Source organism: Polypterus senegalus, chromosome 8 (assembly GCF_016835505.1).
Source record: "Polypterus senegalus isolate Bchr_013 chromosome 8, ASM1683550v1, whole genome shotgun sequence".
NCBI lineage: Eukaryota > Metazoa > Chordata > Cladistia > Polypteriformes > Polypteridae > Polypterus > Polypterus senegalus.
This window is the reverse complement of record NC_053161.1, coordinates 4,480,971-4,494,310: the sequence shown is the minus strand read 5'-3', so window position 1 is coordinate 4,494,310 and position 13,340 is coordinate 4,480,971. Positions and strand designations below refer to the sequence as shown.

The following is a 13,340-nucleotide window of genomic DNA, read 5'->3' as shown; positions in this document are numbered from 1 at the left end:
TCCAGATGTTAATGATAAGTTACAACTAGTGGGACCCGGTTCTTGGTTTCTGCACCTTTGTATTCCAGAAGGTTTTTTCTGGGTATGATTGTAGCTCTCCTGATTTGTAGGTCTGTTGATTTGGGAGTGTATTCTTGTTTGATGAAATCTGTCCTGAGTTTCTGCAGTTGTGTGTCCCGATCCATTGGGTCTGAGCAAATACGATTGTAATGTAGCGCCTGGCTGTAGATGATGGGAGTTCCGTATATGCTTTGGGTGGAAACTGTCATTTCTTAGATATGTCTGTCTGTCTGTTGGTATGTGAAAAATAGAGGTCATAAGGGTATCATCCTTTATGCGAATGGTAGTGTCCAGAAAGCTGATTTCTGTTTGTGAATAATTTAATTTAAGTTTTATGTTGGGGTGGAATGAATTGTAATTCCTATGGAAGCAAAGAAGGTCTTTTTCACTTGCGGTCCAGATTATAAGAATATCATCTATGTAGCGAAGGTAAAGCATTGGTTTTATTGCACATGTTGATTAGAAGTCCTGTTCTAATCTTGCCATGAATGAGTTTGCGTAATGGGGTGCGAAACAACATCCCATTGCAGTTCCCATTAGTTGTAAGTAAATGTCCTGACCAAAAGAAAACACATTGTAAATTAGTATGAATTTTATCAATTGTATCATTGGCTCTGTTTGTAAGCCATATTGTTGCAGGTACGTCTAACAGGCCATAGTTCCATCATCATGGGGGATGTTTGTGTATAATGCCTCTACATCCATTGTAACAAGGAAGGCTCCCTCAGAAATGGTGTCTAGGGCAGCAAGTTTTTTAAGGAGGTCGGTGGTGTCCTGTACATAGCTGAGTGTGTTTCTGGCAAGTGGTTTGAGAATGCTTTCAACCCATCCTGAAATATTTTCCGTCAGTGTGCCAATTCCTGAGATTATTGGCCTTCCTGGGTTCCCATCTTTATGAATTTTGAGGACCATGTAGAAGTATCCCACTTTTGGATCCTCAGGGATTCGACTACTGATGTGGTCTTTGATGTTAACAGGTAAGTTGCTTGACAATTTCTTCAGTTCTTTCATGTAAACATCAGTGGGGTCCTCCTGTAGTCTGCAGTAATAAGTGGTATTAGAATGCTGCCTCTGTGCCTCTTTTATATAATCAGATGTGTTCATGATTACTAAGGCACCCCCTTTACCGCCTGGTTTGACAATGATCTCTGTGTTTTCCCTTAGTGAATGTATGGCTTGCTTTTCTTGTAAATTGATTTTGTATACCAATATTGTATAAATATTGTTGTGCTCTCGGTCCAAAATAAACATGGGATTAAACATGTCAAATGATAATTTGGCCAAAATTCTAGTAGCATTGAAAAATATCAATATAATTGCAGATAATATCTAAAGAGTCAGATGCTGCTGAATAAGCTCAGGGTGTTGACATCAATAGCATCAGTGACCTTGGCTTACTAAAAGTAATTCTGATTAATACAATGTTACCACTGCGGCGGACTAGCGCCCTGCCCGGGCTTTGTTCCTGCCTTGTGCCCTGTGCTGGCTGGGATTGGCTCCACCAGACCCCCATGACCCTGTGTTAGGATATAGCGGGTTGGATGATGATGATGACAATGTTACCAGTGGAATTCTAATGTAAAGTTCAATTCATTCATTGGCTTCTGTTATCTCAGAGATTATGCAAATGTGGCATCTACTTTCTCCATTTTTAAAAACAAGGCATTAGTGTGGGTGAAAGAGGCTTGTGAAAGGCACCTTCATTTCACTGCACATATTACATTTGTTCTTGCGGAATTCTTATTAGACTTAATGTTCATAAATGAAACACCACATTCTTGTTTTAAATGTCATACATTTTGACAAGGTTCATACTCTTTGTTTCTAATTAGGTTGTTGCATTCATAATGGTCTCTGTTAGGTGCTTAACGACAAATGGATGTGTTGGAATCATTTATTTAATTCAAAGTATAGCAGGTGAACTGCCTTAAAGAAAGTACATCTGAAAGGCAACAGATAAACACTTCACCACTCAATGGTAACAGGAAGCAATGAAGATTGACAATGCTTGGTGTCTCATTCAAGAAAACATCACCATCAGCTTAACATATGTGAACAAGACAGGAAGAGCTCTAGCCATTCCAAATCTACAATAAGCACCAGAAGACAAAAGCCAAACAAAAGGGTTACTGAAAATAAAAGCAGTATTAGGAATGAACAATAGGAGTAAATCAATATGCAAATAAAAGACAAAATAAGCAATAAAGCACCATTATAGCCCTACAACCACTCCTTGTATCATCTATGTTTACTTGTACATTTCTCTTTCTCTAACTTTTTTTACTTTGTGTCAGTCAAACCCTCCACCCTGATTCATCTCCTCAACTCCAAGCTTTTCTGAAGGAGCTTTTAAGCAACATCTAGTGTTATCTAAAAAAAAATCTATCCGCAGATAATCAGAAGTTTAAAGCTAAAACAAAGAAACCATCTTAACTCTGCTGGCCTCTTAAATAACACTGGGGGCTGTACAATTAGGGGGACCCATCCCCCTGGGCTTAATCAGCCCACAGTGTAAAAGGTACAAAGTTAAAGGAACAAGGAGACAATGTCTTTAAAAGTCACTGTGTTGTGAACTGGGAGTCTTATAAACACTTCCAAAAATTGCCCTCTTAAAGAAACAAAGCAGGCCTTGAAGAATCTGTATAAAATAAAAGATTTATTTTTAACAAAAATGTTTTGTAGCATAAGACGCTGCTTAAAGCACAAAAGGAATTGCCTGAGAAGGCAAGGCAATCCACAGCAATACAGAAGATAGATAGATAGATAGATAGATAGATAGATAGATAGATAGATAGATAGATAGATAGATAGATAGATAGATAGATAGATAGATAGATAGATAGATAGATAGATAGATAGATAGATAGATAGATAGATAGATAGATAGATAGATAGATACTTTATTAATCCCAAGGGGAAATTCACATAATCCAGCAGCAGTATACTGATACAAAGAAACAATATTAAATTAAATAGTAATAAAAATGAAAAAAAATTAAAATAAAATTAATGTACGCATTTACTCCCCCGGGTGGAATTGAAGAGTCGCATAGTGTGGGGGAGGAACGATCTCTTTAGTCTGTCAGTGGAGCAGGACAGTGACAAAAGTCTGTCACTGAAGCTACTCCTCTGTCTGGAGATGACACTGTTAAGTGGATGCAGTGGATTCTCCATGACTGACAGGAGTTTGCTTAATGCCCGTCGCTCTGCCACAGATGTTAAACTGTCCAACTTTACTCCTACAATAGAGACTGCCTTCTTAACAAGTTTGTCCAGGCGTGAGGCGTCTTTCATCTTTATGCTGCCACCCCAGCACACCACCGCGTAGAAGAGGGCACTCGCCACAACCGTCTGGTAGAACATCTGCAGCATCTTACTGCAGATGTTGAAGGATGCCAACCTTCTCAGAAAGTATAGTCTGCTTTGACCTTTCTTACATAGAGCATCAGTATTGGCAGTCCAGTCCAATTTGTCATCCAAACATCTCAACACAGAATTTGAAGGTGAAGTCAAAAACAGAGCACGGGTTCTAAAATCAAGGAAATAACAGTAACTGCAAATAGAGCAAAACACAAGTAAATACAACACTTCCTAGAGCATTTGAAAGGAACCACCAGGAACTATGGAAAGCCCTTAAAATTTATAAGGTGGAGGGCAGTTCCTGGGGGTGATTGTCAAGTGGCCGCGTCTCTTGGGGAACCATAAATAAAAAAACATCTTTTATATATATTTCTCTTCTGGTTCGTCCTGCTTCATCTTCAAACCCGGTCACGTCACATCACCGCCCTATATCTAGCCTGACCGTGTGACCTTTCACTTCAGTGGTGACGTGACACCAATGGGGTCATGAGAGAGGAGCGGGGAACACGGTAGTCCGAAGGAGGAATAGGAATCGAGAAATACCGTGTGGGCTGTGTGTGGGGTGGACCTGGTTTGAAGAGGAAGCAGGATGAACCAGGTGGGGAAGGGTTTGGAAGAGGAGAAATAGAAATCGAGAAATGCCGTGTGGGGTGCGTGTGGGGGGACCGGGTTTGAAGAGGAAGCAGGACGAACCAGAAAACAAATATATATGAGATTACATATATAAGAGATTATAGTGCAAACTGATTACTATCCAAAATTCTGAAACAATCTTCATTCCCAGAATCTCTCTCCTTCCTTCCGACACCCATCTCCCTTTTAAATTTAAACGCACACTCGCCTTCTCCATGACTATCAACAAGCCCCAAGGACGAACTTTTGCAAAGATTTGTGTTAATCTACAACAACCATTCTTCAGCCATGGTCTGTTGCACGTAGCTTTTTCTAGGGTTAGATCTTTCGACTCATTATCTGTTGTCTCCAGCAAAACACCTATTCACAACTGCATCTTTCAAGAAGTATTTATTTCTTCTTGATTTCTCACTGTTTTCCGTTCCTATTCTTACACTGCCGTATACTACGGGCGTCGGCTAGTGGTACATAATACAGACGACACAGATACTGTGTAAGTAAGCTGTAAGGAATGAGCCTGCCAAATTTCAGCCTTCTACCTAAACGGGAAGTTGGAGAATTAGTGATGAGTGAGTGAGTGAGTGAGTGAGTGAGTGAGTGAGTGAGTGAGTGAGTGAGTGAGTGAGTGAGTGAGTGAGTGAGTGAGTCAGTGAGGGCTTTGCCTTTTATTAGTATAGATTAATGGAAATAATCCACATGTTAGTACACAAGAAGAAAGCCAATGTGAATAACCATTTGGAGTCTGCAAACTTAGAAGACAGGATTGAGGTCTTATAGACCAACACAACAAACACTAGCACATGCTGCAGGCAAAAGTTAGCTATAGAGTGTGAACAGTTTGGAAGGGAAAACCTCCACAGAATGACAGAAATGTTGATGTTGCCTCACATATTACAAATCAAGTATTCAGGGCTTCACTTGAAGTGCAGAACAGCAGGTATTAAGGGTATTATTTAAAAACCCTGCATGGTTTTTATAAAACAGGACTTCTCACCCTGAGCTTTTAAGCAAAAATGTTTTTATCATTGCCACTTATATATCATTGTGGAATTAATTTAGAAATAAAAATACACAATCCAGTGTACAATCAATTAACATTTGTTAATGTTTTTGCCATGTAATATACATTTTAGTAATTAAAAATGATGACAAGATTTTTACATTTTTAAGAAAGTTCCATGCATTGCCCCAATAAAGAAACGAACGCTTTGCATTCATCCTCTAATTGTTAGAAACATGGTTACAGTTGAAAAAATATGACTCAGGCGCCAACGCAAGTGGCAGCCTTTCCAGCAGCTCTGTGTATGACTTTATCTTTAAAGTCTTTATCTTTATCTTTCTACCTTTTTCTCTATTTTTCGTTATTTCACTGTTAACTCCTACCACTTTCTTATATGTGGACTCGTTCCATGGACACTTTTTACTACTTGGAGATGAATTTTTATACACGGAGACTCGTCTATTCATGTAGTCAACTTCAAGCGCTGAGAACAAATGCGCACGCCGCTGTGGTTCCCTATTTACCTGAAGGCGTTAAGAAGGCGGTATCGGGGCAGCAGAGCCGGTGCTAAGACAAAAGCCAAGAATTTAACGAGAAAGTGGCGCTACAAACTTTCAGTGCCTTCTGTAATCCTGGGAAATGTGAACTCATTACCAAATTAGATTGACGAACTGGCTGCACTGGTGAAAAATGTCAGGATCTACAGAGAATGCAGTTTGCTGTGTTTTAGTGAAACGTGGCTATCAACTAACATCCCAGATGCTAACATGGAGATACCCGGGTTTAGCACAGTTAGAGCAGACAGAGATGCAAATACCTGTGGGAAGCAGAAAGAAGGGGGTGTCACTCTGTATGTCAATGCAAGATGGTGCAACTCTGGACATGTAAACATTAAAATCTCCACTTGCTGCAAGGACATCGAACTGTTGGCCGTAAGTCTGCGTCCCTATTACTTGCCCAGAGAGTTTGGACATGTCATTGTTTTTATTGTTTACATCCCCCCTCAAGCGAATGCAGAGCTAGCAAGTGACGTCATCCATTCCGCGGTTGTTAAGTTACAAACACAGCACCCTGAGGCACTTGTGCTAATCTCTGGAGACTTTAACCATGTAATGCTGGACAAAACATTACCTGCCTTCCCCCAGTATGTGGATTGTAACACCCGGAGAAATAGGACTATTGACCTACTGTATGCAAACGTTAAAGATGCATACAGCGCCACCCCGCTGCCTGCGCTTGGAAAAGCGGATCATAACCTGGTTCTGCTTCAGCCTCACTACAAACCAAGAGTGAGGGCGCTACCTACAACTACACAATCATTTAGGAAGTGGTGTCCTAAGGCAGAGCAGGCTCTGAGAGACTGCTTTGGAACTACAGACTGGGATATCCTGCAGGGGTCACATAGTGAGAACATTGAGGAGGTTTTTGACTGCACTACTGATTACATCAACTTCTGTATGGACATCGTAGTTCCAATAAGAACAGTACACTACTATGCTAACAACAAGCCATGGATTACAAGTGACATCAAGGGCCTTTTGAACCAGAAGAAAAGGGCTTTTAAAGGCGGTGATCAGCATGAGCTCAAGCGTGCAGAAGGAACTCCAAGTCCAGTTCAGGGTGGCGAAGGAGCAGTATAGGAGAAAGCTGGAGCAGAAGTTGCAGAATAACAGCATGAAGGAAGTGTGGGATGGGATGAAGATCATCACTGGCTGCAGCTCGAAGCGGGTGCCACCATCGAGAGAGACGTGGAGAGAGCAAACCAAATGAACAACTTCTTTAACAGGTTTGACCACCCTAACCCACTCTCACCTTGGAGTACTGCATCCTCCAACCATCCTTCTGCTGATACCAGCATAGGAGAAACATCCCCACCCATAGTTACAGCATACAGGTGAGCAGAGTGCTGAGGAGACTTTGTGCCAGCAAAGCAGCGGGTCCAGATGGTGTATCGCCACGACTGCTGAAGGCCTGTGCGCTGGAACTGGGGAGTCCTCTATAGCGCATCTTCAGCCTGAGCCTGGAACAAGGGAGAGTCCCGAGGCTTTAGAAAACATCTTGCATCACCCCTGTCCCAAAGGTATCACATCCTAGTGAGCTGAATGACTTCCGGCCTGTTGCTCTGATGTCACATGTGATGAAGACCATGGAGTGGCTGCTGCTTCACCACCTGAGGCCACAGGTCCGCCACGCCCTCGACCCTCTGCAGTTCGCATACCAGGAGAAGGTGGGAGTGGAGGATGCCATCATCTATATGCTACACCGATCCCTCTCCCACCTGGACAGAGGCAGTGGTGCTGTAAGAATTATGTTTTTGGATTTATCTAGCTCCTTCAACACCATCCAACCTCTGCTCCTTAGGGACAAGCTGACAGAGATGGGAGTAGATTCACACCTGGTGGCATGGATCGTGGACTATCTTACAGACAGACCTCAGTATGTGCATCTCGGGAACTACAGGTCTGACATTGTGGTCAGCAACACAGGAGCGTCGCAGGGGACTGTACTTTCTCTGGTCCTGTTCAGCCTATATACATCAGACTTCCAATACAATTCAGAGTCCTGCCACGTGCAAAAGTTCGCTGATGACACTGCTATCATGGGCTGCATCAGGAGTGGGTAGGAGGAGGAGTACAGGAACCTAATCAAGGACTTTGTTAAATGGTGCGACTCAAACCACTTACACCTGAACACCAGCAAGACCAAGGAACTGGTGGTGGATTTTAGGAGGCCCATGCCCCTCGTGGACCCCGTGATCATCAGAGGAGACTGTGTGTGCTGCTGGATGATAAATTGGACTGGACTGCCATTACTGATGCTCTGTGTAAGAAAGGTCAGAGCCGACTATACTTCCTTAGAATGCTGGAGTCCTTCAACATCTGCAATAAGATGCTGCAGATGTTCTACCAGACGGTTGTGGCGAGTTCCCTCTTCTACGTGGTGGTGTGCTGGGGAGGGAGCATAAAGAAGAAGGACGTCTCACACCTGAACAGACTTGTGAGGAAGGCAGGCTCTATTGTAGACATGGAGCTGGACAGTTTGACATCCGTGACAGTGCGACAGGCACTGAGCAGGCTCCTGTCAATCATGGAGAATCCACTGCATCCACTGAACAGTGTCATCTCCAGACAGGGGAGCAGCTTCAGTGACAAACTGCTGTCACTGTCCTGCTCCACTGACAGACTGAGGAGATCGTTCCTCCCCCACACTATGCGACTCTTCAATTCTACCCGGGGGGTAAACGCTAACATTATTCAAAGTTATTGTCTGCTTTTACCTGCATTTTTATTACTCTTTAATTTAATATTGTTTTTTATATCAGCTTGCTGTTGCTGGACTATGTTAATTTCCCCTTGGGATTAATAAAGTATCTATCTATCTATCTATCTATCTATCTATCTATCTATCTATCTATCTATCTGTCTGTCTGTCTGTCTGTCTGTCTGTCTGTCTGTCTGTCTGTCTGCCCAACCCTTGGCCAGTTCAGAGTTGATTGGAGGCTATTCCAAAATGAGTTGCTCCATATAGTCATTAAAAAATCTAATTTATTTTGGCCATACTTGAAAGTGTCCACAGTGGCTAGACACTTGTGTGGCTCAGCTCCCAATCATTTGATGCACGAGAGAAACCGCTCCAGAGATAAGTTAAGCATTGTAATGTGCTAATGGGAGTACATAATTGTAGAGATATGTTGTTAGCGGGCCTGTTAAAACAACTTACTTCATTGCTGAAAACAAATCAGCAAACACTAAATCTCTGTCATTTGTTGAGTTTTTGAAGCCTGTGTTGGCTGGGATTGGCTCCAGCAGGCCCCCGTGACTCTGTACTTAGGATATAGCGGGTTGGATAATGGATGGATGGTAATGTTTCTAGTGAACCAACCAAAACACGACAAACAAAGTGAAAGCACAAGCAACACATATTTGAATGGTAACAGGGGAGAATGTGGTTCTCTTTCCAGTTAGAAGTAATTCATGCATTTACAGTCTATTTCGATGGCTAATTCTGGATTAGTATACAAGGATAAACAATAGCAAAGTCTGATCACTTACTGTACAGTATGTGAGGTGGATGGAAAACAACAGAACAAAGGCAGTTTTATGGGAATTCTGAAACTATCATTTGAAGTTGAAAAGTTTCATTTCACAAAGATACTGTTTATGTTTGAAAATGAAAGCATCAGGCGTTTGTGACATTTGAAATTTTAATGAATTCAACTTGTCCATCCAAAAATCTATGCATGGATAACACTTAAGAGTTCATTACTTTGAATGTTGTGTGTATGTTCCAAAGTAGCATATAGCATAAGACTAGAAACGAATGAAAATGAATGAAATAAGGCTAGAAATATTCAGAAATGAATGTACGTATAAATAGTGGGATAAACACAGAATCTTCAGTTTGGATAACCCATACGAATAATACATACGGTATTTAAAAGCTGATAAGGATGTGCACTTTTATAACCAAATTCGTGCATTTATTCTTATACTACATTTCATCATGCAAGAACATGTGCCTAAGTTCTCCAGCCCCATTGTTCATCAAATGTTACAAATTTTTTGGTGTTTATTTTTTGTTACTGGTATATGAGGTATATGTTACTTGGTCTAGAATAAAAGCTCAAAGAAAGACAAGAAAAATTAATTCACAATGAAAACAGAATGTTAACCCAAACCATTGTGTACAAAGCAGTATGTTCTGCTTAAATATGTCCTTTAATTCAATAAGGAGTTACATAACCTTATAAGTATATACAAAAAGCTTTTTGTAAAGGTTAAGTGTATACATACCTGTAGAAGTATGCAAATGTTTTTATCCATTTTCTCAGCCTACTTTTGTGCTACAGCCTTAAACACCGTGCATCCATCAAATATTACAGCCTTCTTTACACAGATGGCAGAATATGCCATTATGGCTAGTTAAATATTACTCGTCCTAAGTACCGTATTTACACGTGTACCACGCGCACATTTTTTCCCGAAAATTAGCATTAGAAAATGAGGTGTGCATCATACACGAGAAAATGTAATTTTACTTCTTCTTTTGCTTGGGCTCGCTCGCTCGCTCTCTCTCTTGCTCGCTGGCTTACACTCTCGCGCTCTCTCTCTCTCGCTCACTTGCTCTCTCTCTCTAGCTTGCTTGCTTGTGTACTCACGCTCTCTCTCGATCGCACTCTCTCTCTCTAAACGCTTCCTATACAATCACAGCGCACGTCATACACAGGGTAAAATGATTTTTGCGATTTTCTTTGTAAAAATGAGGGTGCACGCCTTACACGATGGCGCATGGCGCACAAGTAAATATGTGTATACGTTTATAGCTTATGCCTTATTCATAGTGTATTGTATACTGATGAAAACATAAATCTCAGAAAAGCTTGAAAAGTGTATTGTTAAAATTTTGTGAAATGTGTCACACACACATGCATTTAGGGGGCAGCTTAAGGGGTCAGATAATTACAATTCCCAGCCATATCACCTCACCACTGTTGACTGGTGCCTTTTCTCTTCTCTCTGCAGACTGGAAGATTGACAGCCATCTCTGCCTGCCTGGACCCACCTCTTCCTGCCAGGAGTGCATAAGACCAGAAGCTCTTGAGCAGTCTACTTTGAGACTTACATCGATATGACATTTTCTTTTGCCGTTTAATGCATTTTGTACTTGTGTTTCATTTTTTCTTTATATTGGGTTAGTTTTTGGGTGCCCCAAAGATTTATGATCTCTTTGTCTCTTTCATTACACTTGGTATTCAGTAATTCAGTGGGTTCACAAACTCGGTCTTGGGGAACCACTGTGGCTCCGGGTTTTTATTCTAACCAACTAACCAGTTACTTTTTGTTTAACTGGACTCCTAGCCTGATTAAGTGAGCTGATATTTCACAGTTTGTACATTTTAAGGTTAATGTAGAAATGACTAAACTAAGCTTGGTCATTTTTTATTAAAACATTTTAAAACATTAACTGGAAATAATGTAAATTATTTTATTTACTTTTTTTTAACAATATTTTCATCTTAATTTTCATTCCACAAAACCCAATGGAGTGCATTCCTACTTTCTATTACACGTAAAATGTAAGCCCTGGGCAGCAGTCAGTCGGCTATGTGAAGTAAACTTCATAAAGGTAACCACTTTAAAAAATACCTACTGCCATACAATATTTCCATCCATCCATTATCCAACCCACTATATCCCAACACAGGGTCATGGGGGTCTGCTGGAGCCAATCCCAGGGCAGGAACAAATCCCAGGCAGGGAATCAGCACAACACAGGACACACACACCAAGCCTGCATGTCTTTGGACTGTGGGAGGAAACCCACACAGACATGGGGAGAACATGCAAACTCCATGCAGGCAGGACCTGGGAAGCGAACCTAACTGCGAGGCAGCAGCGCTACCACTGTGCCACTGTGCCGCCCACAATATTTCTAAATATAAAAGAAATCTTTTTACATTTAAAAAGACTCATCCTTTGATATATATGTGATTAATTTATTTTTTATTTATCACTGACAGTGCCACAATGCTTTTCTCTGTTTCTTTTTCTGACTCATAGATGCCCTTTCTTATTTATTTTATTCAGTATCTGCTATTTGCACTGAGAAAGAGCATTGTGTTCTTTTCAAGGACAAAAGAAGATGACTTGCATTTTTTAACAATGCAACTATTAAAGGTTCTATGTAAATTTAAAGTCAATTGTCATGTTTAGTATTAGGACAAGCAGTTAGCGCTAATGCCTTACAACTCCAGAGTGCTATGTGATAGTTCCATGTTTTTTGTGTGTTTGTATTGATCTTTTTTTCTGGAACTCCAGTTTTCTTTAAGCAATCCAAAGATGTGTCAATTATGTTAATAGGTCACTTTAAATTGTCACATTGTGTGTGTTTGAGTGTTTAGTCAGATTAGCTATTTTCACATTTCTTTTTTCCCTATAGAAACAAGAACTATAACAGTGCATTATTTTTGTTATACTAAAAGTTAAAACTCAGTAAGTAATAGAAATTGCAAATTAAACAAAACTAAAAGATTTCTGAACAAGAAAATACACAAGCAAATTTAATTGCAGAAGATAATGTGTAGCATTTACATAATGATTTTCCAATACATTTTATATTGTCATAATACCTCCTTTGAATGAGAAACAAATCATAAATATTAAATGGCTCAAGAAATGGCAGTAAAAAGCCAGGAAACACAAAGAACAAAAAGGAACAGGGAACAAGAAAAAGAAAAGGAAGCAAAGAAAAGCGAGTGTTGCACACAAAACAAAAAGGCATAATCATAGTCAAAAGGTTAATTGCAAAGAAGTACTCAGACTAATGTGAATCATTTTCCTTAACTATTACTTTAGTTATTCTTTAGTTTACAAGCTACTGGTTACTACCATCTAATATAACAGAGCATGATAGTATAACAAGCATAGCAACCACAAACAAGATGGCTGGCTCATGAATGCACTACAAAATGGCGTAGCCCATCCAATAACACACTCAGAAAACAGCAGTGTGCTCTCATCACTGTTATAATGATACAAAGAATAAAGAATGGGAAAAACATACTCAAAAATATTAAAGGCCAGAACAGACAATCCCACAGCAGAGTGTTCATGTTCATTTGACCTTGCCTTTCACTACTCTAATAGCAGAGTGCTGCACTGTGCAAGTTCAAAACTACCCATAAGCCATTGCAAACAAGTTGTATTGTGTCAGTTTCTATCTGTTGTGGTTACCAAGACATTTTCAATTTTTTTGTGCTACAATCCAATACTTAGTACACTATAAATATACTAATGACATATTAAAAAAATCAATATTTATATATTTGTGTCAGAGCCGGCTAGATAAATAAATATATTTTACATGCTTTTTTTCCCTTTTATTCCTTAAATATTTTTTTCAACACCACACTTTGTTAATGAATGAATACTTAACAAGTAATGACTGAATGCTACAGAAGAGTATGATATCCATTAGTCCCATACCTTTAGTATGTAGGAAGTCTCAGAGCTAGTGGTATTCTCTTCATCTGGGGTGTCATTCTGCAGAACATCTTCTGAAGATAATGGGAGAATAGAAAGTTAATTATTTCCTTGTTACTCCTGTTGAGTTCCAACAGTAGATAAACTAAAATCTGCTCTTCATTGGATGTTAGTTTTCCCATCCCATCAGTATTAGCCACTTAGTGATTACTTGTTCCTCTTCACCTTATGTTCAACCCACCAGGTACTGCTAATGCAAAGCTGTCCATGCCAGTCACTGATTTAATTGTTTTTGATTCTGTGAG

General features: G+C 40.1%; 1 protein-coding gene across 1 annotated transcript in view; it reads right to left on the bottom strand.

Moving 5' to 3' along the window:
• Nucleotides 1-13,340, bottom strand: part of cfap54 (cilia and flagella associated protein 54) — a 199,772-nt gene that overhangs the window by 161,144 nt on the left and 25,288 nt on the right. The window contains exon 16 of the mRNA XM_039760566.1: nucleotides 13,039-13,109. Coding sequence (XP_039616500.1) covers nucleotides 13,039-13,109 — 71 coding nt within the window. The remainder of the gene's footprint in view (nucleotides 1-13,038; nucleotides 13,110-13,340) is intronic.